Raw genomic sequence first — 25,908 nt, 5'->3', positions numbered from 1 at the left:
AACAAGTGTCTGTGCATCATTGCACTCAAGTCCTGGGCAAAATGGTGGCAACATACGAGGCCAATCCCTTCGGCAGGTTCCATGCGAGGACTTTCCAATGGGTCCTATTGGACAAGTGGTCCGGATCACATCTACAAATTCATCAGCGGATCACCCTGTCCACCAGGGCCAGGGTATCTCTCCTGTGGTGGCTGCAGAGTGCTCACCTTTTGGAAGGACGCAGGTTCGGCATTCAGGATTGGATCCTGGTGACCACGGACGCGAGCCTCAGAGGGTGGGGAGCAGTCACAAGGGGAAGAAACTTCCAAGGACTCTGGACAAGTCAAGATACTTGTCTTCACATCAACATCCTGGAACTGAGGGCCATGTACAACGCCCTACGTCAGGCGGAGAACTTACTTCGCGACCAACCAGTTCTGATCCAGTCAGACAACATCACCGCAGTGGCTCATGTAAACCGCCAAGCCGGCACAAGGAGCAGGGTGGCAATGGCGGAAGCCACCAAGATTCTTCGCTGGGCGGAAAATCATGTAAGCGCACTGTCAGCTGTGTTCATTCCGGGAGTGGACAACTGGGAAGCAGACTTCCTCAGCAGACACGACCTGCATCCAGGGGAGTGGGGACTTCATCGGGAAGTCTTCGCACAGATTGCAAGTCAGTGGGGACTGCCCCAGATAGACATGATGGCATCCCGTCTCAACAAAAAGCTACAGAGGTATTGCGCCAGATCAAAAGATCCTCAGGCGGTAGCAGTAGACGCCCTGGTGACACCGTGTGTGTTCCAGTCGGTTTATGCGTTTCCTCCTCTTCCTCTCATACCCAAGGTATTGAGAATAATAAGAAAAAGAGGAGTGAGAACAATTCTCATTGTTCCAGATTGGCCAAGAAGGACCTGGTATCCGGATCTGCTGGAAATGCTCACAGAAGATCCGTGGCCTCTTCCTCTACGACAGGACCTGTTACAACAGGGGCCATGTCTGTTCCAAGACTTACCGTGGCTGCGTTTGATGGCATGGCGGTTGAACGCCGGATCCTAGCGGAAAAAGGAATTCCGGATGAGGTCATTCCTACGCTGATAAAGGCTAGGAAGGACGTGACAGCTAAACATTATCACCGAATATGGCGTAAATATGTTTCTTGGTGTGAGGCCAGGAATGCTCCTACGGAAGAATTCCATCTAGGCCGTTTTCTTCACTTCCTACAAACTGGAGTGAATTTGGGCCTAAACTTAGGCTCCATTAAAGTTCAGATTTCGGCCTTATCCATTTTCTTTCAAAAGGAATTGGCCTCTTTACCTGAAGTACAGACTTTTGTGAAGGGAGTACTGCATGTTCAGCCTCCTTTTGTACCTCCGGTGGCGCCTTGGGACCTTAACGTGGTGTTAAGTTTCCTTAAGTCACATTGGTTTGAACCACTTAAAACAGTGGAGTTGAAATATCTCACTTGGAAGGTGGTCATGTTGTTAGCCTTGGCTTCGGCTAGGCGAGTTTCGGAATTGGCGGCTTTATCACATAAAAGCCCCTATCTGGTTTTCCATATGGATAGAGCGGAATTGCGGACCCGTCCTCAATTCCTACCTAAGGTGGTCTCATCCTTTCATATGAACCAACCTATTGTCGTGCCTGTGGCTACACGTGACTTGGGGGATTCCGAGTCCCTGGATGTGGTCAGGGCTTTGAAAATTTACGTGGCCAGAACGGCTAGGATCAGAAAAACAGAAGCACCGTTTGTCCTGTATGCAGCCAGCAAGGTTGGCGGCCCTGCTTCAAAGCAGACTATTGCTCGCTGGATCTGTAACACGATTCAGCAGGCGCATTCTACGGCAGGATTGCCGTTACCGAAATCGGTTAAGGCCCATTCCACTAGGAAGGTGGGCTCATCCTGGGCAGCTGCCCGAGGGGTCTCGGCACTACAGCTGTGCCGAGCTGCTACTTGGTCGAGGTCAAACACCTTTGTAAAGTTCTATAAGTTTGATACCCTGGCTGAGGAGGACCTCCTGTTTGCTCAATCGGTGCTGCAGAGTCATCCGCACTCTCCCGCCCGTTTGGGAGCTTTGGTATAATCCCCATGGTCCTTACGGAGTCCCAGCATCCTCTAGGACGTAAGAGAAAATAAAATTTTAAACCTACCAGTAAATCTTTTTCTCGTAGTCCGTAGAGGATGCTGGGCGCCCGTCCCAAGTGCGGACTACTTCTGCAAGACTTGTTTATAGTTTTGCTTACATAAGGGTTATGTTATAGTTCCATCAGGTTAGACTGATGCTACGTTATTTTTTCATACTGTTAACTGTTTACTTGATACACAAGTTATACGGTGTGATTGGTGTGGCTGGTATGTATCTTGCCCTTGGATTAACAGAAATCTTTTCCTCGTACTGTCCATCTCCTCTGGGCACAGTTTCTCTAACTGAGGTCTGGAGGAGGGGCATAGAGGGAGGAGCCAGTGCACACCCAGACCTAAAGTCTTTCTTAAAGTGCCCATGTCTCCTGCGGAGCCCGTCTATCCCCATAGTCCTTACGGAGTCCCCAGCATCCTCTACGGACTGCGAGAAAAAGATTTACCGGTAGGTTTAAAATCTTATTTTTACCGGCGTCTGGGATCCTGGCTGTCATGAATCCGACAGCTGGATCCCGACCACCAGTATGCCGGCAGCGGGGCGAGAGCTCGCTGTGCTCGCCACAGGTTCTATTCTCCCTCTATGGGTGTTGTGGACACCCATAGATGGAGAAAAGACTGTGGCAGCAGCATTTCACCGCCTGTCGGGATTCCGGTGTCAGCATTGTGAATGCCGGGATTCTGCAGGCGGTCTCCTAATTGCCTCCCGTCACAGCTTGCGGCTGTGGTCCGGTACGCAATCACAATGGTTCCAGTGTTTTACTTCCAGCGGCCATGCTGCGGGACCATACAGTTACACAGGTGTGTGTCCGATGGTTACATCTTTATATGCAAGTTGCTGATCAGAGATGTCAATCATGGGTGTCTCTGTACAGCTCCCAGTGGCTGCGACATTTGCACATTTTGGCACAGTCACTATAAATTCACAGTTATTAGTATTATTATTATTAACAATTTCTCTTATAGCACAGCAAATTCCGTTGCACTTTACAATTGCAAATAACAATGATATAACAAAATTGGGTAATAACAAACAGTCATAGAGGTAGGAAGGCCCTGCTTGCAAGCTTACACAGGACTGATGTTCACACAGATTATCCTATGCAGCGTGTTTGGATGCAGCAGTGGATCACAAAAGCATGCAGTTTGTTCTAATTATTCCAACAAAAGCTGGCTTTGATGGTGCAGACACAGAACATATATATATATGTGTGTGTGTGTATGTATGTATGTATGTATGTATGTATGTATGTATGTGTGTGTATATATAATATACCAAATCAAACAAGCAGCGGCACTCATAGGCCCTACACATTCAGCGATGTGCAGCCGAGCTGCCCGACCGCCGATATGGACGACCCGGCGGCGGGGGGGCAGTGACGGGGGGAGTGAAGTTTCTTCACTCCCCCCCCCCCCGTCACCCGGCTCCGTAGACTTGCAGGCAAATATGGACGATCTCGTCCATATTGGCCTGCATGCACAGCCGACATAGCACCAGCGATGAACGAGCGCGGGGCCGCGCATCGTTCATCGCTGGTGCCTCCACACTGCACGATATGAACGTTATCTCGTTCATTAATGAACGAGATCGTTCATATCGTGCAGTGATATCGGCATGTGTGTAGGGCCCATCAGAGATTCAAATTTATCAGCCGAGAAGGTAAACAAACGTGTTATTTATTCCATCTTGTGCGCCAACGTTTCAGGGCCAATAAACCCCTTTGTCAAGGTGATAGCCCTGACGATGGGCTATCGCCCGAAACATGTGTTATCGCCCAAAACATATGTAGCATGCACCATATGCAATAAAATATCACTTGATCTAGCAAGACTCCTGCGTGCTGCCTGAATTGTTCTCTCTCTCTCTCTCTCTCTCTCTCTCTATATATATATATATATATATATATGTATGTATGTATGTATGTATGTGTGTTTGTATAATTTTTTTTTTCTCAACTCCTTCTGGATTTGATGCACTGATAAAGCACAGAACCAATTAAATCTTGTGCGCTTGCAGCTTCTGCCTGTACCTGTCATAAATATGCCAGTATGTATGGTAAGCTTAGGTCTGGTGTTTGCATTACAATCAACGTAAAAAAAAAAAAGACAGGGCCGGCTACAGAGGCGAGCAACCTCCTTTTAAATTTGGAGAATGGTTTGTGAACCTTGCACTCAGGAGCAGGCTGAGTCATGCTGACCCTGGTTTTGATTAGTGAGGTTTGGGAGGGAGGAGAAGCTCCTCTTAGCAGGATTGGCTGGGGAAGAGGAAGCACAACATGCCAGATTCTCCCTCCTCCTCCTCACACATCTGGAGTATCTGAGTATCAGACACAACTTGGTGGCACTTTCCTGCCTCACTGCTGACAATGTCTTTCATCCCCGTAGACTCAGACTCCGATTTTCCCATCCAGAATTTGCCGTATGGGATATTTTCTACTGAAGATGAGGTTGATATTTATTATATTATCTCCTGACTTTATTAGCAGCGCTCGTCTCAATGCAATTTAACTGTGTATTTGTATATTGCATAATGTTTTATCCATTTGAATATTTATTTTTACTCATGCAATTCATATGAGGTTGCTAAAACACTAGTTAATGATAATAAGGTGGAATAGATTATGCTTATTATTATATACATTGTGTTATAACTGTCTTGTTTTTCTCGTCTGTCTACAGCGTTTTCTGTTTGGTAAGTGCAGTAATGATATTATATATTAAAGCATACTGTAGTACAGGCATGTCAGACTCGTGGCCCTACAACTGTTGTGAAACTACAAGTGCCAGCATAACTTCCACTGATCAGCTGGTAAAGCTTGCTGGGACTTGTAGTTTTACAACAGCCGGATGACCATGAGTTTGACATGCCTGTATATTTTGGGGAAAGATAACATGCCTGCATTCATGCAGCTGTCATTTTTTTCTGTGCTATATGATAACAGACTTATGAGTTATGCTGGGTGCACACTTCCCGATAAATGGCGCTTATATGATAAACGCTTCGACGGAGTGATTATCGAATTGGAACAAAAGTGTACTTATGGCCTGATTCATATATGTATGTAAAACCGATGTTTATGTAAATCTAGGCTGGTTTTGGGTCTGCACATTTGTGTGAAAGCCGCAGTGCGCGTGTGCAGATCCGGGACTGTGCTTTCATTTGCAGTGCCCCATGTGGGGACAGGACAGCGTTGCAGACAACAAGGGGAGTGTCGTCCCTGATTTCTGGGCATGCTGAAACCAGCGGCTGCGTCCTTGGCTTCAGCAGTGTGAATTTTGCGTTCCTCCTGAGCAACCTGGGAGTTACTCAGATGACTGATGATCACACAGATGATCCTATGCAGCGTGTTTGGATGCAACAGCGGATCACAAAAGCATGCAGTGGGCATCTTTCTACTACACATGCCTCCAGCTGCTTTTTACTAATTTTAGCACAGCTGCTGCATACAAAGACACAGCAGCTGCAGTTATAGTCAGGGCCAGATTATAAGAAGGGCAGACTGGTTACGGTCATTAGGTCGACAGGGTCATTAGGTCGACAGGTCAAAAAGTCGACATGAGGTTTTTTCATTAAATTTTTGGACTTTTTTATACTTTACGATCCACATGGACTACAACTGGGAACGGTAACCTGTGCCGAGCGCAGTGAGGCACCTTGCCCGAAGCATGGTGAGCGAAGCGACTTGGTGCACTAATTGGGGTTCCCCGTCACTTTACGAAGAAAACGACACCAAAAAAAGTTTTCTCTGACGTCCTAGTGGATGCTGGGGACTCCGTAAGGACCATGGGGAATAGCGGCTCCGCAGGAGACTGGGCACAGCTAAGAAAGATTTAGGACTACCTGGTGTGCACTGGCTCCTCCCACTATGACCCTCCTCCAGACTTCAGTTAGAATCCTGTGCCCGGCTGAGCTGGATGCACACTAGGGGCTCTCCTGAGCTCCTAGAGAGAAAGTATATTTTAGGTTTTTTATTTTACAGTGAGATCTTCTGGCAACAGACTCACTGCAGCGAGGGACTAAGGGGAGAAGAAGCGAACCTACCTAACTGGTGGTAGCTTGGGCTTCTTAGGCTACTGGACACCATTCGCTCCAGAGGGATCGACCGCATGGAACCGGCCATTGGTGTTCGGTCCCGGAGCCGCGCCGCCGGCCCCCTTACAGAGCCAGAAGCAAGAAGAATCCGGAAAATCGGCGTCAGAAGACATCAGTCCTCACCAAGGTAGCGCACAGCACTGCAGCTGTGCGCCATTGCTCCTCATACACACTTCACACTCCGGTCACTGAGGGTGCAGGGCGCTGGGGGGGGGCGCCCTGAGAAGCAATAAATACACCTTGGCTGGCAAATATATCACAATATATAGCCCCAGAGGCTATATATGTGATAAATACCCCTGCCAGAATCCATAAAAAAGCGGGAGAAAAGTCTGCCGAAAAAGGGGCGGAGCTATCTCCCTCAGCACACTGGCGCCATTTCTCCCTCACAGCTCCGCTGGAAGGAAGCTCCCTGGCTCTCCCCTGCAGTCTACACTACAGAAAAGGGTACAAAAAGAGAGGGGGGGCACTAAATTTAGGCGCAATATACATATAGCAGCTATAAGGGGATATAATTTAGTTAATCCCTGATTTATATAGCGCTCTGGTGTGTGCTGGCATACTCTCTCTCTGTCTCCCCAAAGGGCTTGGTGGGGTCCTGTCTTCTGTCAGAGCATTCCCTGTGTGTGTGCGGTGTGTCGGTACGGCTGTGTCGACATGTTTGATGAGGAGACTTATGTGGAGGAGGAGCAGGTGCCTATAAATGTGTTGTCACCCCCTGCGGGGCAGACACCGGAGTGGATGGACTTGTGGAAGGAATTACGCGAAAGTGTCGACTCCTTACATAAATAATTTGACGACATGCCAAATGCGGGGCAGCCGGCTTCTCAGCCCGTGCCTGCCCAGACGTCTCAAAAGTCATCAGGGGCTCTAAAACGCCCGCTACCTCAGATGGCAGACACAGATGTCGACACGGATACTGATACCAGTGTCGACGACGAAGAGACTAATGTAATGTCCAATAGGGCCACTCGTTATATGATTGAGGCAATGAAAAATGTTTTACACATTTCTGAGGTGACCCCAGGTACCACAAAAAAGGGTATTGTGTTTGGGGAGAAAAAACTACCAGTAGTTTTTCCCCCTTCTGAAGAATTGAATGAAGTGTGTGAACTAGCGTGGGCTTCCCCCGATAAAAAAATTGGTAATTTCAAAAAAATTACTAATGGAGTACCCTTTCCCGCCAGAGGATAGGTCACGTTGGGAAACACCCCCTAGGGTGGATAAAGCACTTACGCGCTTATCAAAAAAGGTGGCACTGCCGTCCCAGGATACGGCCGCCCTAAAGGAACCTGCTGACAGAAAGCAGGAGGCTCTCCAGAAAGCTATATATACACACACTGGTATTATACTGAGACCAGCTATTGCCTCAGCATGGATGTGCAGTGCTGCAGCTGCATGGTCAGACTCCCTGTCAGAAAACATTGACACACTAGACAGGGACACTATATTGCTAAACGTAGAGCATATTAAAGACGCTGTCTTTTACATAAGAGATGCACAGAGGGATATTTGCCGGCTGGCATCAAAAATAAGTGCACTGTCCATTTGTGCCAGGAGAGGGTTATGGACCCGGCAGTGGACAGGTGATGCAGATTCTAAAAGGCACATGGAAGTTTTGCCTTATAAGGGTGAGGAGTTGTTCGGGGATGATCTTTCAGACTTAGTGTCCACAGCAACAGCTGGGAAGTTAGCATTTTTGCCACATGTCCCCTCACAACCAAAGAGAGCACTGTATTATCAGGTGCAGTCCTTTCGCCCCCAAAAGAGCAGACGGGGTAGAGGCGCGTCCTTTCTGCCCAGAGGCAGAGGTAGGGGAAAAAAGCTGCAGCATACAGCCACTTCCCAGGAGCAAAAGTCCTCCCCCGCTTCTTCTGCTAAGTCCGCCGCATGACGCTGGGGCTCAGCAGGCGGAGCCAGGTACGGTGGGGGGCCGTCTCAAAAACTTCAGCAATCAGTGGGCTCGCTCACAGGTAGATCCCTGGATCCTTCAAGTGGTATCTCAGGGGTACAGGCTGGAATTCGAGACATCCCCCCCCCCCCTCGCCGTTTCCTCAAATCTGCCTTACCAACGACTCCTTCAGAAAGGGAGGCTGTGTTAGAGGCAATTCACAAGCTGTATTCCCAGCAGGTGATAGTCAAGGTGCCCCTACTTCAACAAGGACGGGGTTACTATTCCACAATGTTTGTGGTACCGAAACCGGACGGTTCGGTGAGACCCATTTTAAATTTGAAATCCTTGAACACATATTTAAGAAAATTCAAGTTCAAGATGGAATCGCTCAGGGCGGTTATTGCAAGCCTGGAAGAGGGAGATTACATGGTATCTCTGGACATCAAGGATGCTTACCTGCATGTCCCCATTTACCATCCTCACCAGGAGTACCTCAGATTTGTGGTACAGGATTGTCATTACCAATTCCAGACGTTGCCGTACGGCCTGTCCACGGCACCGAGGGTATTTACCAAGGTAATGGCCGAAATGATGATACTCCTTCGGAAAAAGGGAGTTTCAATTATCCCATACTTGGATGATCTCCTGATAAGGGCGAGGTCCAGAGAGCAGTTGTTGGTCGGCGTAGCATTATCTCAGGAGGTGCTACACCAGCACGGTTGGATTCTGAATATTCCAAAGTCTCAGCTGGTTCCGGCGACACGTCTACTGTTCCTGGGGATGATTCTGGACACAGTCCAGAAAAAAGTGTTTCTCCCAGAGGATAAAGCCAAGGAGCTGTCATCTCTAGTGAGAGGCCTCCTGAAACCAAAACAGGTGTCGGTGCATCATTGCACGCGAGTCCTGGGAAAGATGGTAGCTTCCTACGAAGCGATTCCATTCGGCAGGTTCCATGCCAGAACCTTTCAGTGGGACCTGTTGGACCAATGGTCCGGATCGCATCTTCAAATGCATCAGTTGATAACCCTGTCTCCAAGGACCAGGGTGTCTCTGCTGTGGTGGCTGCAGAGTGCTCATCTCAGAGAGGACCGCAGATTCGGCATACAGGACTGAGTCCTGGTGACCACGGATGCCAGCCTTTGGGGCTGTGGTGCAGTCACACGGGGAAGAAACTTCCAAGGACTTTGGTCAAGTCAGGAGACTTCCCTACACATAAATGTTCTGGAACTGAGGGCCATTTACAATGCCCTAAGTCAAGCAAAGCCCCTGCTTCAAAACCAGCCGGTTCTGATCCAGTCAGACAACATCACGGCAGTCGCCCATGTAAATCGACAGGGCGGCACAAGAAGCAGGACGGCAATGGCAGAAGCCAAAAGGATTCTCCGATGGGCGGAAAATCACGTGTTAGCACTGTCAGCAGTGTTCATTCCGGGAGTGGACAACTGGGAAGCAGACTTCCTCAGCAGGCACGACCTCCACCCGGGAGAGTGGGGACTTCATCCAGAAGTCTTCCAACTGATTGTAAACCATTGGGAAAAGCCACAGGTGGACATGATGGCGTCCCGCTTAAACAAAAAGCTAGAAAAATATTGCGCCAGGTCAAGAGACCCTCAGGCGATAGCTGTGGACGCTCTAGTGACACCGTGGGTGTACCGGTCGGTTTATGTGTTCCCTCCTCTTCCTCTCATACCCAAGGTACTGAGGATAATAAAGAAAAGAGGAGTAAGAACTATTCTCATTGTTCCAGATTGGCCAAGAAGGTCTTGGTACCCGGAACTTCAAGAATTAATCTCAGAGGACCCATGGCCTCTGCCGCTCAGACAGGACCTGCTGCTGCAGGGGCCCTGTCTGTTCCAAGACTTACCGCGGCTGCGTTTAACGGCATGGCGGTTGAACACCGGATCCTAAAAGAAAAGGGTTTTCCGGAGGAAGTAATTCCTACGCTTATTAAAGCTAGAAAAGATGTAACCGTAAACCATTATCACCGCATATGGCGAAAATATGTTGCGTGGTGTGAGGCCAGGAAGGCCCCAACGGAGGAATTCCAGCTAGGTCGATTTCTGCACTTCCTACAGTCAGGGGTGACTATGGGCCTAAAACTGGGTTCCATTAAGGTCCAGATTTCGGCTCTGTCGATTTTCTTCCAAAAAGAACTGGCTTCACTGCCTGAAGTTCAGACATTTGTCAAGGGAGTGCTGCATATTCAGCCTCCTTTTGTGCCTCCAGTGGCACCGTGGGACCTCAACGTGGTGTTGGGTTTCCTAAAGTCACATTGGTTTGAGCCACTCAAAACCGTGGATTTAAAATATCTCACGTGGAAAGTGGTCATGCTTTTGGCCTTGGCTTCGGCAAGGCGTGTGTCAGAATTGGCGGCTTTGTCATGTAAAAGCCCCTATTTGATTTTCCATATGGATAGGGCAGAATTGAGGACTCGTCTCCAGTTTCTTCCTAAGGTGGTATCAGCTTTTCACTTGAACCAACCTATCGTGGTGCCTGCGGCTACTAGGGACTTGGAGGACTCCAAGTTACTGGACGTAGTCAGGGCCTTGAAAATTTATGTTTCCAGGACGGCTGGAGTCAGGAAGACTGACTCGCTATTTATCCTGTATGCACCAAACAAGATGGGTGCTCCTGCTTCAAAGCAGACTATTGCTCGCTGGATTTGTAGCACAATTCAGCTTGCGCATTCTGTGGCTGCCCTGCCGCAGCCTAAATCTGTAAAAGCTCATTCCACGAGGAAAGTGGGCTCTTCTTGGGCGGCTGCCCGAGGGGTCTCGGCTTTACAACTTTGCCGAGCTGCTACTTGGTCAGGGGCAAACACGTTTGCAAAATTCTACAAATTTGATACCCTGGCTGAGGAGGATCTTGAGTTCTCTCATTCGGTGCTGCAGAGTCATCCGCACTCTCCCGCCCGTTTGGGAGCTTTGGTATAATCCCCATGGTCCTTACGGAGTCCCCAGCATCCACTAGGACGTTAGAGAAAATAAGATTTTACTCAACGGTAAATCTATTTCTCGTAGTCCGTAGTGGATGCTGGGCGCCCGTCCCAAGTGCGGACTGTCTGCAATACTTGTATATAGTTATTGTTAACTACAAGAGTTATTGTTGAGCCATCTTTTGAGAGGCTCTGTTGTGTTCATACTGTTAACTGGGTATATTATCACGAGTTATACGGTGTGATTGGTGTGGCTGGTATGAGTCTTACCCGGGATTCAAAATCCTTCCTTATTGTGTCAGCTCTTCCGGGCACAGTATCCTTACTGAAGTCTGGAGGAGGGTCATAGTGGGAGGAGCCAGTGCACACCAGGTAGTCCTAAATCTTTCTTAGCTGTGCCCAGTCTCCTGCGGAGCCACTATTCCCCATGGTCCTTACGGAGTCCCCAGCATCCACTACGGACTACGAGAAATAGATTTACCGGTGAGTAAAATCTTATAAAAAAAACAACAACCTCATGTCGACCTTTTGACCTGTCGACCTTGTACATGTCAACCTAATGACCATGTCGACCTAGTGACCCCGTCGACCTAAGTTGTGTCGACCCAACAACCCATATCCGGACAGACAGGGGGTTGCCCAGGTGCCCACACACATTGGAGGACCCCACACTGCTGCAAACACTGCCTTGACCCAGACCACACTGCACCCTTACTGGCCGGCTTCCATCATACTCGCAGGTAGTGATTGATGACTCCATCTCTCTACAGTGGATGGGCGTGACTGACTATTGGAGCCCCACCCGTTCAGAGACATTGCTGCTATTTGCGGCTAGATGGGGAATGGTGCGGGGCCTAATGCCATGAAGTTCTCTCCTCTGTTATGACACTCTCTCTCTCTCTCTCTCTCTCTCTCTCCCTGACACTCTCTCTCTAACTCCATTTCTCTCTCTGGCCTCTCACTCTCCTTTCCCTGACACTCTCATTCGTGCTTCCCTTTCTCTCTCAATCTTCCCCCTCTCTCTCTGACACCCTCTGTCTCACTTTACCCCTTCCTTTCCCGTTCCTCTCTCTTTCTCTCCCTGACACCCTCCCGCTCTCTCTCCCGTCTCTTTCTCCCTGACATCCTCCTGCTCTCTCTCTCGATCCATTCTTTCTCTTCCTGATACTATCCCTCTCTCTCGCTCCCTTCTCTATCCCTCTCTCTCGCTCCCTTCTCTAACACTGTCTCCAACACACTCTCTCTTCTTCCCTCCCTATCTGTCTCTCCCCTCTCCCTCTCTCGCTCCCCTCTTTCTCTACCTGACTCTCTCTCTTCTCTCTCTCTCACTCCCCTCTCCCTGACACCCTCTCTCTCAGACCCCCCCCCCCCTCCTTCCTTGACTCACTCTCTAGCTCTCCCGTCTCTCACTTTCCCCCTGGCACCCTCTTTGTCTCTCTTCTGCCCCCCTCTCTCCCAGTCCCCTTATTAGAGAGAGGGATGCTCTCACAACCCTTTCTATGATGCTGTCAGTGGAGGAGGGGCATGATAGTGACAGCGGGGTAGGTACTGGCCCCCACTAGCCTTAATCTGGCCCTGACTATAGTGTCCACCGCTGAACCAGGTCCTTTCTTTTGATCTCTACAATGGGATTGTGAGGTCAGGAATGATATAGTGCAGGCCTGGCCAACCTGTGGCTCTCCAGCTGTTGTAAAACTACAAGTCCCATCATGCTTTGCCACAGTTTTTCTATTAGGGAATGCTAAAACTGTGGCAGGGCATGCTGGGATGTGTAGTTTCACAACATCTGGAGAGTCCCATTTTGGCCAGACCTGATATAGTGTGTGTAGCACATGCTTTTTGTCAGACTGTTGCAGTAACATTTTAGCACTTGAAGCATTTATTGCAGTGGCTCTCAAACATGGTCCTCAAGGCACTCCAATGGTCTAAGTTTTAAGGATATTGATGGCTGAGCACAGATGCTTAAAAAAAATGACTAAGGTACTAATTAATTCACCTGTGCTCAGCCAAGGATATCCTTAAAACCTGGACCATCGGGGTGCCTTCATGACCGCAGTTGGGAATTACTCGTTAATGGCTTCAAAAGCTCTAACCCACCTGCATACACACTATACAATTATCGGGCTGATCCACCTTAAAGAGGCGATTAACATTCACATGGATCCTTTGCAGTTCGCATACTGTGCAAACAGGAGTGTTGAGGATGCAGTCAATCTGGGGTTGCATTATATCAACTAGGCACCTATGCGAGAGTTTTATTTGTTGACTTTAGCTCAGCATTTAATACAATTCTGCAGTGTCCTGCAGTCCAAACCTCTCTCTAGGGGTTCCTGTATCAACATGCTCCTGGATTGCAGATTTTTTGACAGCAAGGACACAGGTGGTGAAAGTAGGGAAGTTTTCATCCAGTGTGCATTCGATCAGCACAGAGGCCCCCCAAGGATGTGTTCTCTCTCCTCTGCTTTTCTCTTTATACACCAATGACTGTATTTCAGCTGAGCAATCGGTAAAAATAACATTTGCAGATGATACTACCATCATTGGATTAATCAAAAACGGATATGAGGCTGCTTACAGAAGTGTGGTGGATCGGCTGTCACAGTGGTGCGGCAGGAACAACCTCGACCTAAATCCCCTTAAAACGGTTGAGATGATGGTAGATTTTAGAAGGAAACCTGCTGCCATGCACTTGTGATAGCCGATAGCGTGGTGTTGTGGGTTGACTCCTTAAATTCCCATGACCTTAAATGGGGGCCAAATATAGGTTCCATTGTCAAGAAAACGCAACAGCGGTTGTTCTTCCTGAGGCAACTTAGGAAATTCAATATTTCACAGAAACTGCTGATTATCTTCTATACAGCCATTGTGGAGTCTGTTTTATGCTCTTCAATCACAGTCTGGTATGGAGCTGCCAATGAGTGTGACAGACGGAGGCTACAGAGGGTGGTGAGGACCGCAGAAAAGATAATTGGAGCCGTTCTCCCCTCTGTTCAGGACCTCCTACCTGGCCAGAGTTAAGAAGCGTGCAGGGAAAATTGTGGTAGATGAGCTGCACCCTGGTCATGTCCTGTTTGAAACACTTCCATCAGGCAGGCATTATAGGTCCATTCTCGCCAAGTTGACCAGAACCAAAAAAAGCTTCTTTCCACTAGCTGTCCACTTACTAAATTATGCATAACAAGTTTAGTGCAATGAACTGCTATGTAATTGTAAAGTGTTTTATACGAATGTATGTTATATGTGTATGTATGTGTGTTTTGATATGCCTTTTCCTTTTATGTTATTTGGCGAAGCATTGTAAACCGCAAACAATTCCTAGTATACGTGAGTATACATGGCCAATAAAGTCGATTCTGAAATGAGATCACAGCAGCAAAAAAAATTGGTCAGCTCAGGTTTTCTGTACAGTGGAGATGCTTTGCAAGCCAGCATTCCTGCAGCCCGATGAACACCTCTCCCAACTTCTTTATCCGCCCTATGGGCTGGAATCCCCAGAGTGCCATAGAAGTGCCAAACTACCAATGTAAGCCACATGTCTTCCTGGACCAGCTTTGACACAATGGATGTGGCTTGACACTTAAACTTCAGATATCAGCCACAATCAAATCCTCATTCTTTCATCTGAGGAACATAGGCAGAATCAAGCATTTAATTCCCTCTGAAGATCTGCCAAAAATCATACTTGCATTTGTATCATCTCGATTAGACTATTACAATGCCCTCTACCATGATCACCCAGCAAAAGAACTGCACCGCTTACAGCCAGTACAAAACGCAGCTGTCAGACTGTTAACCAACCATCCTGCTCCAGCCACATAACAATCATGTTCTACTGCCTCCACGGGCTTCCTGTAAGATGGTGGATCATCTTCAAGATTGGCTTACTGACGTTCAAAGCACTAAATGACCAGGGCCCAAGGTACCTGAAGCAGCTTCTGATTCCATACTGCCACGCTCGATTACTGCGATCTGTAGATGAAGGCCTTTTTGCAGTACTGAGAATCTTCCGTAATTCATCTGGGGTTAGAACTTTTAGCCATGTGGCTCCGACTCTATGGAACTTGCTTTGCCGCACAATTCGAGAGGCCCCTCACTCTAGAATCCTTCAAAAATAGACTCAAGGCATTCTTGTTTACTCAGCATTTCCTTAGTGTCCCTTTAGTGTATCCAAGCTCTCTGTATTTTATGAAAAGCTTTTCTGTACTTCATTGTTCCTGTACTGTATTATCTATATTGTATCTGTTAAGTGCCTTGAGTCCTATTGGAGAAAAAGTGCTATATAAATATATGTTATTGTAGTATGTTTAAAAAAAATAAGTAAATATATATATATATATATACACACATACATAGGCGCCGACAGCCACGCCGAGCCCCAGTGATGGGGTTGGGCAGTAGCGGAAGAGGAAGCGACGGCGGGTGGGCATGATAGGTCCAAGTAAAGAGTACCCACTGCCCCCCTTTCAGTGTGTGTGTGTGTCTCTATATATATATATATTAAAATGACTAAAGAAACTGTAATTGATAATACTTGCTTCCTGTGCGCATTTTTAAACTTGCTTTTTAAATCTGAATTTCCAGTGTAAAACAGCTAATGGCTGTCATTGATAATCAGGGTACCTGATTTATTTAAAACTAGCTGGAGTACCCGGCGTTGCCCGGGATTTTAAGAATGTTTGTTTACAAAAATTAATTTGAATATTAAACACACAGTATAAATAATATAGTATAAAAAAAGCATGTAAAATGTTATACACATCAATAAAATGAAAACCCAATTTAAAAATAGCACAGCACATTATGTATCTTCTGATATACTCTGTGCTGCTGGGGGACCGTGCTACTTCCACTATATGACTCTCAGTGTGTGGGTTCATGCTGTCTCCATTCCCCTCCTCACATCATGTCACTGCTCCTGTCACATGCAGCCCTGTCATCACTGACATATCATGCATGACCTGATACAGTCTGAGCTGCTGGCCCACCCCTAGGGGTGCTAGTGGTGTGTTACCCCCACAGTGTTTGTTCCCAGAGTGTAAGTAATATGTGTAGCACGTTTGGTTTAAATTGCTCCAGGCATTCCAGAGTTATGCCGTCTGCTCAAAAACTCTGTGCTGCCTCAAACCTAGGGGTGCTAGGAGTGTCTTACCCCCACAGTGTTTGTTCCCAGCTTGTAAGTCATATGTGTACCAAGTTTGTTGTAAATTGGTCTAGGCATTCTGGAGTTATGCTGTCTCCTGAAATACTCTGTGCTGCTTTCCCACCCCTAGGGGTGTCTAACCCCACAGAGTTTGTTCCCAGATTGTAAGTCAGATGTGTACCAAGTTTGGTGTAAATTGCTCCAGGCCTTCCACAGTTATGCTGTCTGCTGACATACTCTGTGCTGCTGTCCCACTCCTAGGGGTGTCTGACCCCCACAGTGTTTGTTTCCCGAGTTTAAGTCATATGTGTACCAAGTTTGTTGTAAATTGGTCTAGCCATTCGGGAGTTATGCTGTCTCCTGAAATACTCTGTGCTGCTGTCCCACCCCTAGGGGTGTCTAACCCCCACAGAGTTTGTTCCCAGTTTGTAAGTCAGATATGTACCAAGTTTGGTGTAAATTGCTCCAGGCCTTCCACAGTTATGCTGTCTGCTGACATACTCTGTGCTGCTGTCCCACTCCTAGGGGTGCTAGGGGTGTCTGACCCCCACAGTGTTTGTTTCCAGAGTGTAAGTCATATGTGTACCAAGTTTGTAGTAAATTGCTGCAGGCATTCCAGAGTTATGCTGTCTGCTGAAATACTCAGTGTTGCTGCCTCACCCCTAAGAGTGCTAGGGGTGTGTTCCTCCTACAGTGTTTGTTGCCAGATTGTAAGGCATATGTGTACCCATTTTTGAGTACATTGCTCCAGGAATTCCGGAGTTATGCTGTCTCCTGATATACTCTGTGCTGCTGTCTGCCCCCTTAGGAGTGCTAGAGATTTCTAATTGTTTTAGTTGCCTCCGCCATGTTTTAATACGCTTGTATGTAAAACTTCACGCTTTCTTCTGTTCTGCATTTGTACTCTGCTTTGGGGTCAACATTTCAAAGTTGAAATATGGTTGTAATTTACACTGATTTTCTTACATATCAAACAGATGTTCTTATAATGTAGCACTAGAGGGCGCTCTAATACCAATATTTCTGTAAATGGAATTTGCAAAAAGAAAAATTGTGAATTTATGTGCAGATTTTATAGATAACTCTATATCAGCCCTTTTGGGACTGAAAGTTATGAAAACAGAAGATAGAAATACTGTAATAAAAAGTGGTGATATTTTAGAATTCCCCTCTAAAATTCTAGAATTATCATATAACTTTACTACAGTTTCATATGTCTTCTATTTTATCACTGCAGTATTACAGCAGGTATCCGGACTCCAGGTCGACAACAAAAAGGTCGACACACCTTAGGTCGACGCCAATAGGTCGACACACCTTAGGTCGACATGGACAAAAGGTTGACATGGACAAAAGGTCAACATGAGGTTTTCACAATTTTTTTCTTTTTTGGAACTTTTTCATACTTAACGATCCACGTGTACTACGATTTGAACGGTAATCTGTGCTGAGCGAAGCGAGGCACCGTGCCCGAAGCATGGCGAGCGAAGCGAGCCATGCGAGGGGACACGGTGCACTAATTGGGGTTACCGGTCACTCTACGAAGAAAACGACACCCAAAAAACATAAAAAACTCATGTCGACCTTTTTCCATGTCGACCTTGCTCATGTTGACCTTTTGTCCATGTTGACCTAAGGTGTGTCGACCTATTGGCGTTGACCTAAGGCGTGTCGACCTTTTTGTTGTCGACCTGGAGTCCCAGACCCTTACAGCAACTGCTTGAATGTTCAAATGGAAGGAAAAACAATAGGACATAAAATGTACAGGACTACATTTTTCAAAGCTTTGAGAGAGAGAGAGAAAGGGATCTATTTACTAAGCCTTGGACGGAGATAAAGTACCAGCCAATTAGCTCCTAACTGTCATTTTTCAAACACAGCCTGTGACATGACAGTTAGGAGCTGATTGGATGGTACTTTATCTCCATCGACTTTTTCTCTATCCAAGGCTTAGTAAATAGACAAGTGAAGAGAGATAAAGTACCAACCAATTAACTCCTAACTGCCATGTCACAGGCTGTGTTTGAAAAATTACAGGAGCTGATTGGCTGATACATTATTTCCATCTACCTCCATCCAAGGCTTAGAAAATAAACCCCAAAATACCAACCAATCAACTTTTAACTTCCACGTTACAGACTGTTTGAAAAATTACAGGAGCTAATTGGTTGTTACTTTATCTATCTCCACTTTATCTCCCCTAGCTTTGATACATCTCCCTCTTTGTCACATATATCTCATCATTCAGACTTCTAGAAACTCTCACAGTAATGTCAATATGTCTATGGGAGACATAATATTGATGTGATCAATAACAAAGGTCAGGCCATCATGCTGTCTTGTTAAAAGTCTGATTATTTATGTTCTCGCAATGTTCAGGTCAACATTGATCTTTTCCTTCTCTGCAGCCACGACATCGGATAGGAGTAGCCATTGGCAACCAAATCCTGGATCTGAGTGTCATCAGGCATTTGTTCACTGGCCCTTTCTTGTCGGCAAAGCAAGATGTATTTAATGAGGTGCAGTTTTTCTCTATTTATTGCATCTTCTGTTTTGTGTCATGACTTATCTGTTACTAGATTTCCAGGCGCCTGATATCCACACAGGATCTAAGGGAACACTTGCTGCAGTTAAGTAAGAGGCATTGCCAACCTCACATAAACCATAAAAAAACAAAAATAACTGCACTATTGCACCCTTAATAAAGTTATGTAGACAATAGGATGTAGAGGGATGTAGTTAGGAAACCGGCGGACAGAAGACCGGCACCGGAATCCCAACACCGCCGAGAATTCCAACAGCCACCATTCGGAATGTAAGTATACTGGGGAGGGTTAGGGCTAGGCTGCAGGGGGAGAGGGTTAGGGCTAGGCTGCAGGGATAGAGGGTTAGGGCTAGGCTGCAGGGGGAGAGGGTTAGGGCTAGGCTGCAGGGGGAGAGGGTTAGGGCTAGGCTGCAGGGGGAGAGGGTTAGGGCTAGGCTGTAGGGGGGCTGCAGGGTCAGAAGGTTAGGACTAGGCTGCAGGGGGAGAGGGTTAGGGCTAGGCTGTAGGGGGAGAGAGTTAGGGCTAGGCTGCAGGGGGAGAGAGTTAGGGCTAGGCTGCAGGGGGAGAGGGTTAGGGCTAGGCTGCAGGGGGAGAGGGTTAGGGCTAGGCTGCAGAGGGAGAGAGTTAGGGCTAGGCTGCAGAGGGAGAGAGTTAGGGCTAGGCTGCAGGGGGAGAGGGTTAAGGCTAGGCTCCAGGGGGAGAGGGTTAGGGCTAGGCTGCAGGGGGAGAGGTTTAAGGCTAGGCTGCAGGGGGAGAGGGTTAGGACTAGGCTGCAGGGGGAGAGGGTTAGGGCTAGGCTGCAGGGGGAGAAGGTTAGGACTAGGCTGCAGGGGGAGAGGGTTAAGGCTAGGCTGCAGGGGGAGAGGGTTAGGGCTAGGCTGCAGGGGGAGAGGGTTAGGGCTAGGCTGCAGGGGGAGAGGGTTAAGGCTAGGCTGCAGGGGGAGAGGGTTAGGGCTAGGCTGCAGGGGGAGAGGGTTAGGGCTAGGCTGCAGAGGGAGAGAGTTAGGGCTAGGCTGCAGGGGGAGAGGGTCCTAAGGCTAGGCTGCAGGGGGGGAGGGTTAGGGCTAGGCTGCAGGGGGAGAGGGTTAGGGCTAGGCTGCAGGGGGAGAGGGTTAGGGCTAGGCTGCAGGGGGAGAGGGTTAGGGCTAGGCTGCAGGGGGAGAGGGTTAAGGCTAGGCTGCAGGGGGAGAGGGTTAGGGCTAGGCTGCAGGGGGAGAGGGTTAGGGCTAGGCTGCAGGGGGAGAGGGTTAAGGCTAGGCTGCAGGGGGAGAGGGTTAGGGCTAGGCTGCAGGGGGAGAGGGTTAGGGCTAGGCTGCAGGGGGAGAGGGTTAGGGCTAGGCTGCAGAGGGAGAGAGTTAGGGCTAGGCTGCAGGGGGAGAGGGTCCTAAGGCTAGGCTGCAGGGGGGGAGGGTTAGGGCTAGGCTGCAGGGGGAGAGGGTTGGGCTAGGCTGTGGGTAGGGTGGGATACGTTGACGGGGAGGGGTATGGTTAGTATACTTACTAAAAAGTGTTGGGATTCTGTCAGTCGGGATGCCGCTGTTGGCATTCTGACCATCGTCATCTTCACTGTTGGGAAATTCTTTATGGGTACACTAGCACAGTTATTTTTAGTTTTATATGATTTATCTGTGACATGATTTTACATGGCGCATTTAATAATCCAGTATCTCCAGGACAATTCTTTTCATCTGACAAGTTGAGAATCTCACAGGAGAAAGAAGAGTACAGGTGCACACTCTAAGCACTAAGGGTACTGATTGTCAAAATCATTTTGATAAACTGTTACAATTAACATAGAGTATAAATGACGTTCTCAGCACGTTTGGCCAAAAACTGTGGGCCCATCTAGCACATCTAGGTGAACTTCATCAGATGGGCCCCTAACATCTCTAATACTAACACATTTATATAAATTTTATATACTGTAGATCTGTCCTGTGATAGTGCCCATTCTAATATGTATATAGGGGAGGGGTCCTGGGGTGCACACCGGTAATGAGAGGTGCGACCCTGCGGAGACCTTTCAGTAGAACTGCATACAAAGAAAAAGGTTGCAGGTGCACAATTCAAACATTACCAATTTATTAATAATAATCATTGCAATAAAATTTTGCATTTTGAGCGAGGTTCTTCGCATAGTTATGGCCATAAGTAACGGCTTGCCCACCGCGTCCAGGTAACCTCATTAGTCGGGCAAGTCCCTAACATTTTGGGGGTACAAATCCTGGGCGCGGGACCCCCCAAAATGAAGCAGCTGAGTGACCCCAGGGCAACACAAAAGTGGAAAAATATATAGTGAAAAAGTGAAAATAGGTTGGTTGATATGAAATCCCAACACAACCTTCGGAAGGAACCGCTGACGTGTCCGGAGCTCAGCTCTATCTTCATGGAAGATCAAGTAGGGGCTCTTACAAGACAAAGGGGGTAATTCTAAGTTGATCGCAGCAGGAAATTTTTTAGCAATTGGGCAAAACCATGTACACTGCAGGTGGGGAAGATATAACATTTGCAGTGAGAGTTAGATTTGGGTGGGTTATATTGTTTCTGTGCAGGGTAAATACTGGCTGCTTTATTTTTACACAGCAATTTAGATTTCAGTTTGAACACACCCCACCCAAATCTAACTCTCTCTGCACATGTTATATCTGTCCCCCCTGCACTGCACATGGTTTTGCCCAACTGCTAACAAATTTCATGCTGCGATCAACTCAGAATTAGGCCCAAAGCCCCCAACTCCGACATACGTCTAGCAGAAGCTAAGGCCGACAAAGTGACAGCCTTCCACGTGAGAAACTTGAACTCAACCTCTGGAAGAGGTTTGAAACAATCCGATTGGAGGAACTGTAACACCACGTTAAGATCCCAGGGCGCCGTAGGCGGCACAAAGGGAGGTTGGATGTGCAGAACCCCTTTCAAGAAAGTCTGAACCTCAGGAAGGGAAGCCAATTGTTTCTGGAAGAAAATGGATAGGGCTGAAATCTGGACCTTTACGGATCCCAACCTCAGTCCCATATCTACACCTGCTTGCAGGAAGAGGAGAAACCGTCCCAGTTGAAATCCCATCACAGGAAACTTCTTGGACTCACACCAAGATACATATTTTTTCCAAATACGATGGTAATGTTTAGACGTTACTCCTTTCCTAGCCTATATCAGGGTAGGAATAACCTTGTTCGGAATGCCCTTCCGAGCTAATATTTGGCGTTCAACCTCCATGCCGTCAAATGTAGCCGCGGTAAGTCTTGTTTAGCGAATGGCCCCTGCCTCAGCAGGTCCTCCTGAAGAGGAAGAGGCCTCGGCTCTTCCAGCAGTAGATCCAGAAGATTCGCGTACCAAGCCCTTCTTGGCCAGTCTGGAGCAATGAGGATTGCCTGAACTCTTGTCCTCCTTATGAGTTTTAGAACTCTTGGAACGAGTGGAAGTGGAGGAAACACGTACACCAACTGGAACACCCACGGAGTCACTAGGACGTCCACCGCCACGGCTTGCGGGTCCCTCGACCTGGAACAGTACCTCCGAAGCTTCTTGTTGAGACGAGAGGCCATCATGTCTATTTGAGGTACACCCCAAAGATCTGTTACCTCCGTGAACACCTCCGGATGGAGTCCCCACTCTCCTGGATGGAGATCATGTCTGCTGAGGAAGTCCGCTTCCCAGTTGTCTACTCCCGGAATGAAGATTGCAGACAGCGCCAACGTATGCTTTTCTGCCCAGAGGATGATTCTTGTTACCTCTGACATTGCCGCTCTGCTCTTCATTCCACCCTGTCGGTTTGTGTAGGCCACCGTCGTTACATTGTCCGACTGCACTTGAATGGCTCGATCTCGCAGAAGATGAGCCGCTTGGAGAAGACCGTTGTAGATGGCTCTTAGTTCCAGAACGTTTATTTGAAGACTGGCTTCCAGGCTTGACCACCTTCCTTGGAAGGTTTCCCCCTGAGTGACTGCGCCCCAGCCCTGGAGCAGCCCTGGAGACTTGCATCTGTGGTAAGAAGGACCCAGTCCTGAATCTCGAACCTGCGGCCCTTCAGAAAGTGGGGCACTTGCAGCCACCAGAGGAGTGAAATCCTGGCTTTCGGCGACAGACATATCCTCTGGTGCATGTGTAATGTGTAGGGGAGAACCCGACCATTTGTCTAGGAGATCCAGTTGAAGGACAGAGAATGAAACCTTCCATACTGTAGAGCCTCGTAGGAGGCAGCCATCTTACCCAGAAGGTGAATGCACTGATGAACCGATACCCGGGTTGGCTTCAGGACATCTCGGACCATTGTTTGAATCACCAACACTTTCTCCTCTGGCAGAAACACCCTCTGCACTTTCGTGTCGAGGATCATCCCCAGAAAAGACAATCTGACTTTGGAAGGTTCAGGATCCAACTGTGTTCCCTGAGCAGATGAGTCGTGGGAACAATGGACATCCACAACGTCTCCCGGGACAATGCCTTTAACAGCAGAATGTCCAGATATGGGATTATGTTCACCCCCGGTCTGCAGAGGAGAACTATCATCTCGGCCATCACCTTGGTGAACACCCTCGGTGCTGTGGAGAGGCCGAATGGCAGTGCCTGAAATTGATAGTCACTGTCTAACAGTGCAAATCTGAGATAAGCCTGGTGTGGCGGCCAAATCAGAATGTGGAGGCACGCATCCTTGATATCCAGGGATACCAGGAATTCCCCCTCCTCCAGACCTGAAATCACTGCTCTGAGAGACTCCATTTTGAATTTGAACTCCCTCAGATAAGGGTTCAACGATTTCAAGTTCAAAATTGGTCTGACCGAACCATCCAGTTTCGGTACCACGAAAAGGTTTGAATAATAACCCTTGTTTTGCATATGAGGTGAAACTGGGACAATGACCTGTGACTTTTCCAATTTTAGGATGGCTTCCGTAGGATAGCTCTGTCTGTCAGCAAAGCTGGCAAGCCTGATTTGAAGAACTGGTGAGGCAGGAGTTTTTGAAACTTCAGTCTGTACCCCTGGGACACAATATACTGTACCCAGGGATCCAGGCCGGACGACACCCAGACGTGTCTGAAACATCTGAGTCTCGCACCCACCAGCACGTCCTCCAGGCTGTGCGGTCCACTGTCTTGCTGAGGATTTTGAGGAACCAGAAGCAGGTTTCTGGTGCTGGGAGCATGCGGGTGCAGGCTTTTTGGATTTTGCCAGCCCAACTCGAAAGAACGTGGTAGGAGGCTTGGACTTTTTTTTCTTAGCGGTCCAAAAGGACTGCAATGCAGATGAAGAAAAGGGTTTCTTCGTAGAAGGTGTAGCTGAGGGAAGAAAAGGTGACTTACCTTACCGCCCACTGAACATGGCGCTGCTTCCCGCTTTTCCACTCTTTATACTGGCCTGAGGATTTCTGCTGGAAGTGTAACCGAGGTCCCTGACAGGCTTTCTGACCAGTGCAGGCTATAGGCGCTGGCTCAGGGCGCCCCTCACAGCACCGCGCTATGTACCGCTGAGCCTCCAGAGCGCAGTTAATACTGCGCTCCCACCCTGTTGCCACCATCTTCACACCGGCTCTCCGCTTGCTGAGGGGGCCGGTGACTCACTCGCCACCGGAATCTTCTGGCTGTTAGGAGGTGGCGGCATGCTGCGGGAGTGAGCGGTCGCCTGGGTCAGCTAACGATCATCACCCTCAGGAGCTAATGTCCCATCAGCGGAGATAGTGGCTCAGAACCCTTCAGGGCGGACACTACACCCCCCCCCCCCAAATCACGAAGCAGGGGGGCTGTTGCCAGCAGCCTCACTGTGCCTAACTTACTTTTAGAAAAATAATAAAACTAAAGAAGCTCCAGGAGCTCCCCTAGCTGTGACCGGCTCCTCCGGGCACATTTTCTAAACTGAGTCTGGTAGGAGGGGCATAGAGGGAGGAGCCAGCCCACACTTTCAAACTCTCAAAGTGCCAGTGGCTCCTAGAGGACCCATCTATACCCCATGCTACTAATGTGGACCCCAGCATCCTCTAGAACATAAGAGAAATATTATTTCACTCTATATTTGTGTCTGCTATTGTTGCTGCCCAGTCCCCATTCTCACTGATTGCACAGGTGATTAAGCAAACATTACACTAGCAGAGCCGTAACTAGCAGTGCAAATGAAGTGGTACAATAAAAACAAGGATGCCTCCACTTTTCTTCTAATCCATTGACTGTGAGAAGGGTCCCGGTACTGTGAGGCGATGTAGCCAACTTGGGGATACTTTGATTTCTTGTTTTATTTTGTTTTGCTCCCAACTCAGATCAACCTCATTGTTTTGGTTATCTGGTCCAAGACAACATACACATTGTTGCTGTTATGCCTTTCATAGAGCTAAGAATTGCATCTAATTTCAGGAATCAAAGCTACATGGTGGTTGTAAGATTTCATATATACACAACAGTCCTGGAAGCTGCTGGCGGAAGTACTTAGGCATCTTCCATTACACAGCTATTCCTACTTTGACACTCAGTTCCACCTACAGTATTTGGCCAATTACTTTCATCCACTACTCTCCTAAATACACCTGATAATGTATATGTTCAGAATGAATGTTACAGGTGATACAGTATATTATTATGTGTTAAATGCATGTTGTTTCTGCTTGTCCCTAGCCCACCCTCAATCATTTTATGGCCCTTGGGCACAACGCATGGAGAGAGGTCCGAGAAGTTCTTCAAAAGCTGTTGGCGTCATCAGAGCCCACACTACGGGACAACAAGGAGCTCTGTGCCAGGTGTGGAGAACCCCATACTGCTGACACTGTGTGCTTGCTCTCTGCATCTGTTTGCGGAATCTCCCATCAATCACACATGATCTCTGTTTACACAGTGTTTGGGGTCACTCACCTCAATTACATCTCTGACAGCTCATCCTTAGCATCTTACATCCACAACACTGGAGACATGATTATAGTACAAATGGGCATGATGTCCATCTGTTGTGGCCGCAGTGTAAACTGCTGTGTGTTTGACTAGGATGAGCATGTTACTGAGCCACAGTCATTACTGGTACTGGAACTAAAACCTGATGTTCAGATCTGGTGACAGCGTCAGATGTTGCTAAATAGATTATCAGGGAACATTATTATTTATAAAGAAAAAATTGGCGAGCGGATGAGCAGTTGCCCCTATAGGATCCATTGCATGTCAAACAGACAATATATACAAATACAGACCAGCGCTATTGAATTCAGCACACC

The 25,908-nt window shown here is 47.9% G+C and overlaps 1 protein-coding gene across 1 annotated transcript in view; it reads left to right on the top strand.

Annotated features, from left to right (window-relative positions):
- The first annotated feature begins 4,399 nt into the window (after positions 1 to 4,399).
- Positions 4,400 to 25,908, top strand: part of FAH (fumarylacetoacetate hydrolase) — a 63,826-nt gene continuing 42,317 nt past the window's right edge. Inside the window, exons 1-3 of the mRNA XM_063925462.1 lie at positions 4,400 to 4,562; positions 18,586 to 18,696; positions 25,322 to 25,443. Of these exons, the coding sequence (XP_063781532.1) occupies positions 4,482 to 4,562; positions 18,586 to 18,696; positions 25,322 to 25,443 (314 nt within the window). The 5' untranslated portion in view covers positions 4,400 to 4,481. The remainder of the gene's footprint in view (positions 4,563 to 18,585; positions 18,697 to 25,321; positions 25,444 to 25,908) is intronic.

Source organism: Pseudophryne corroboree, chromosome 6, assembly GCF_028390025.1.
Source record: "Pseudophryne corroboree isolate aPseCor3 chromosome 6, aPseCor3.hap2, whole genome shotgun sequence".
Classification (NCBI taxonomy): Eukaryota; Metazoa; Chordata; class Amphibia; order Anura; family Myobatrachidae; genus Pseudophryne; species Pseudophryne corroboree.
This window is presented reverse-complemented; position numbering and strand designations above follow the sequence as displayed.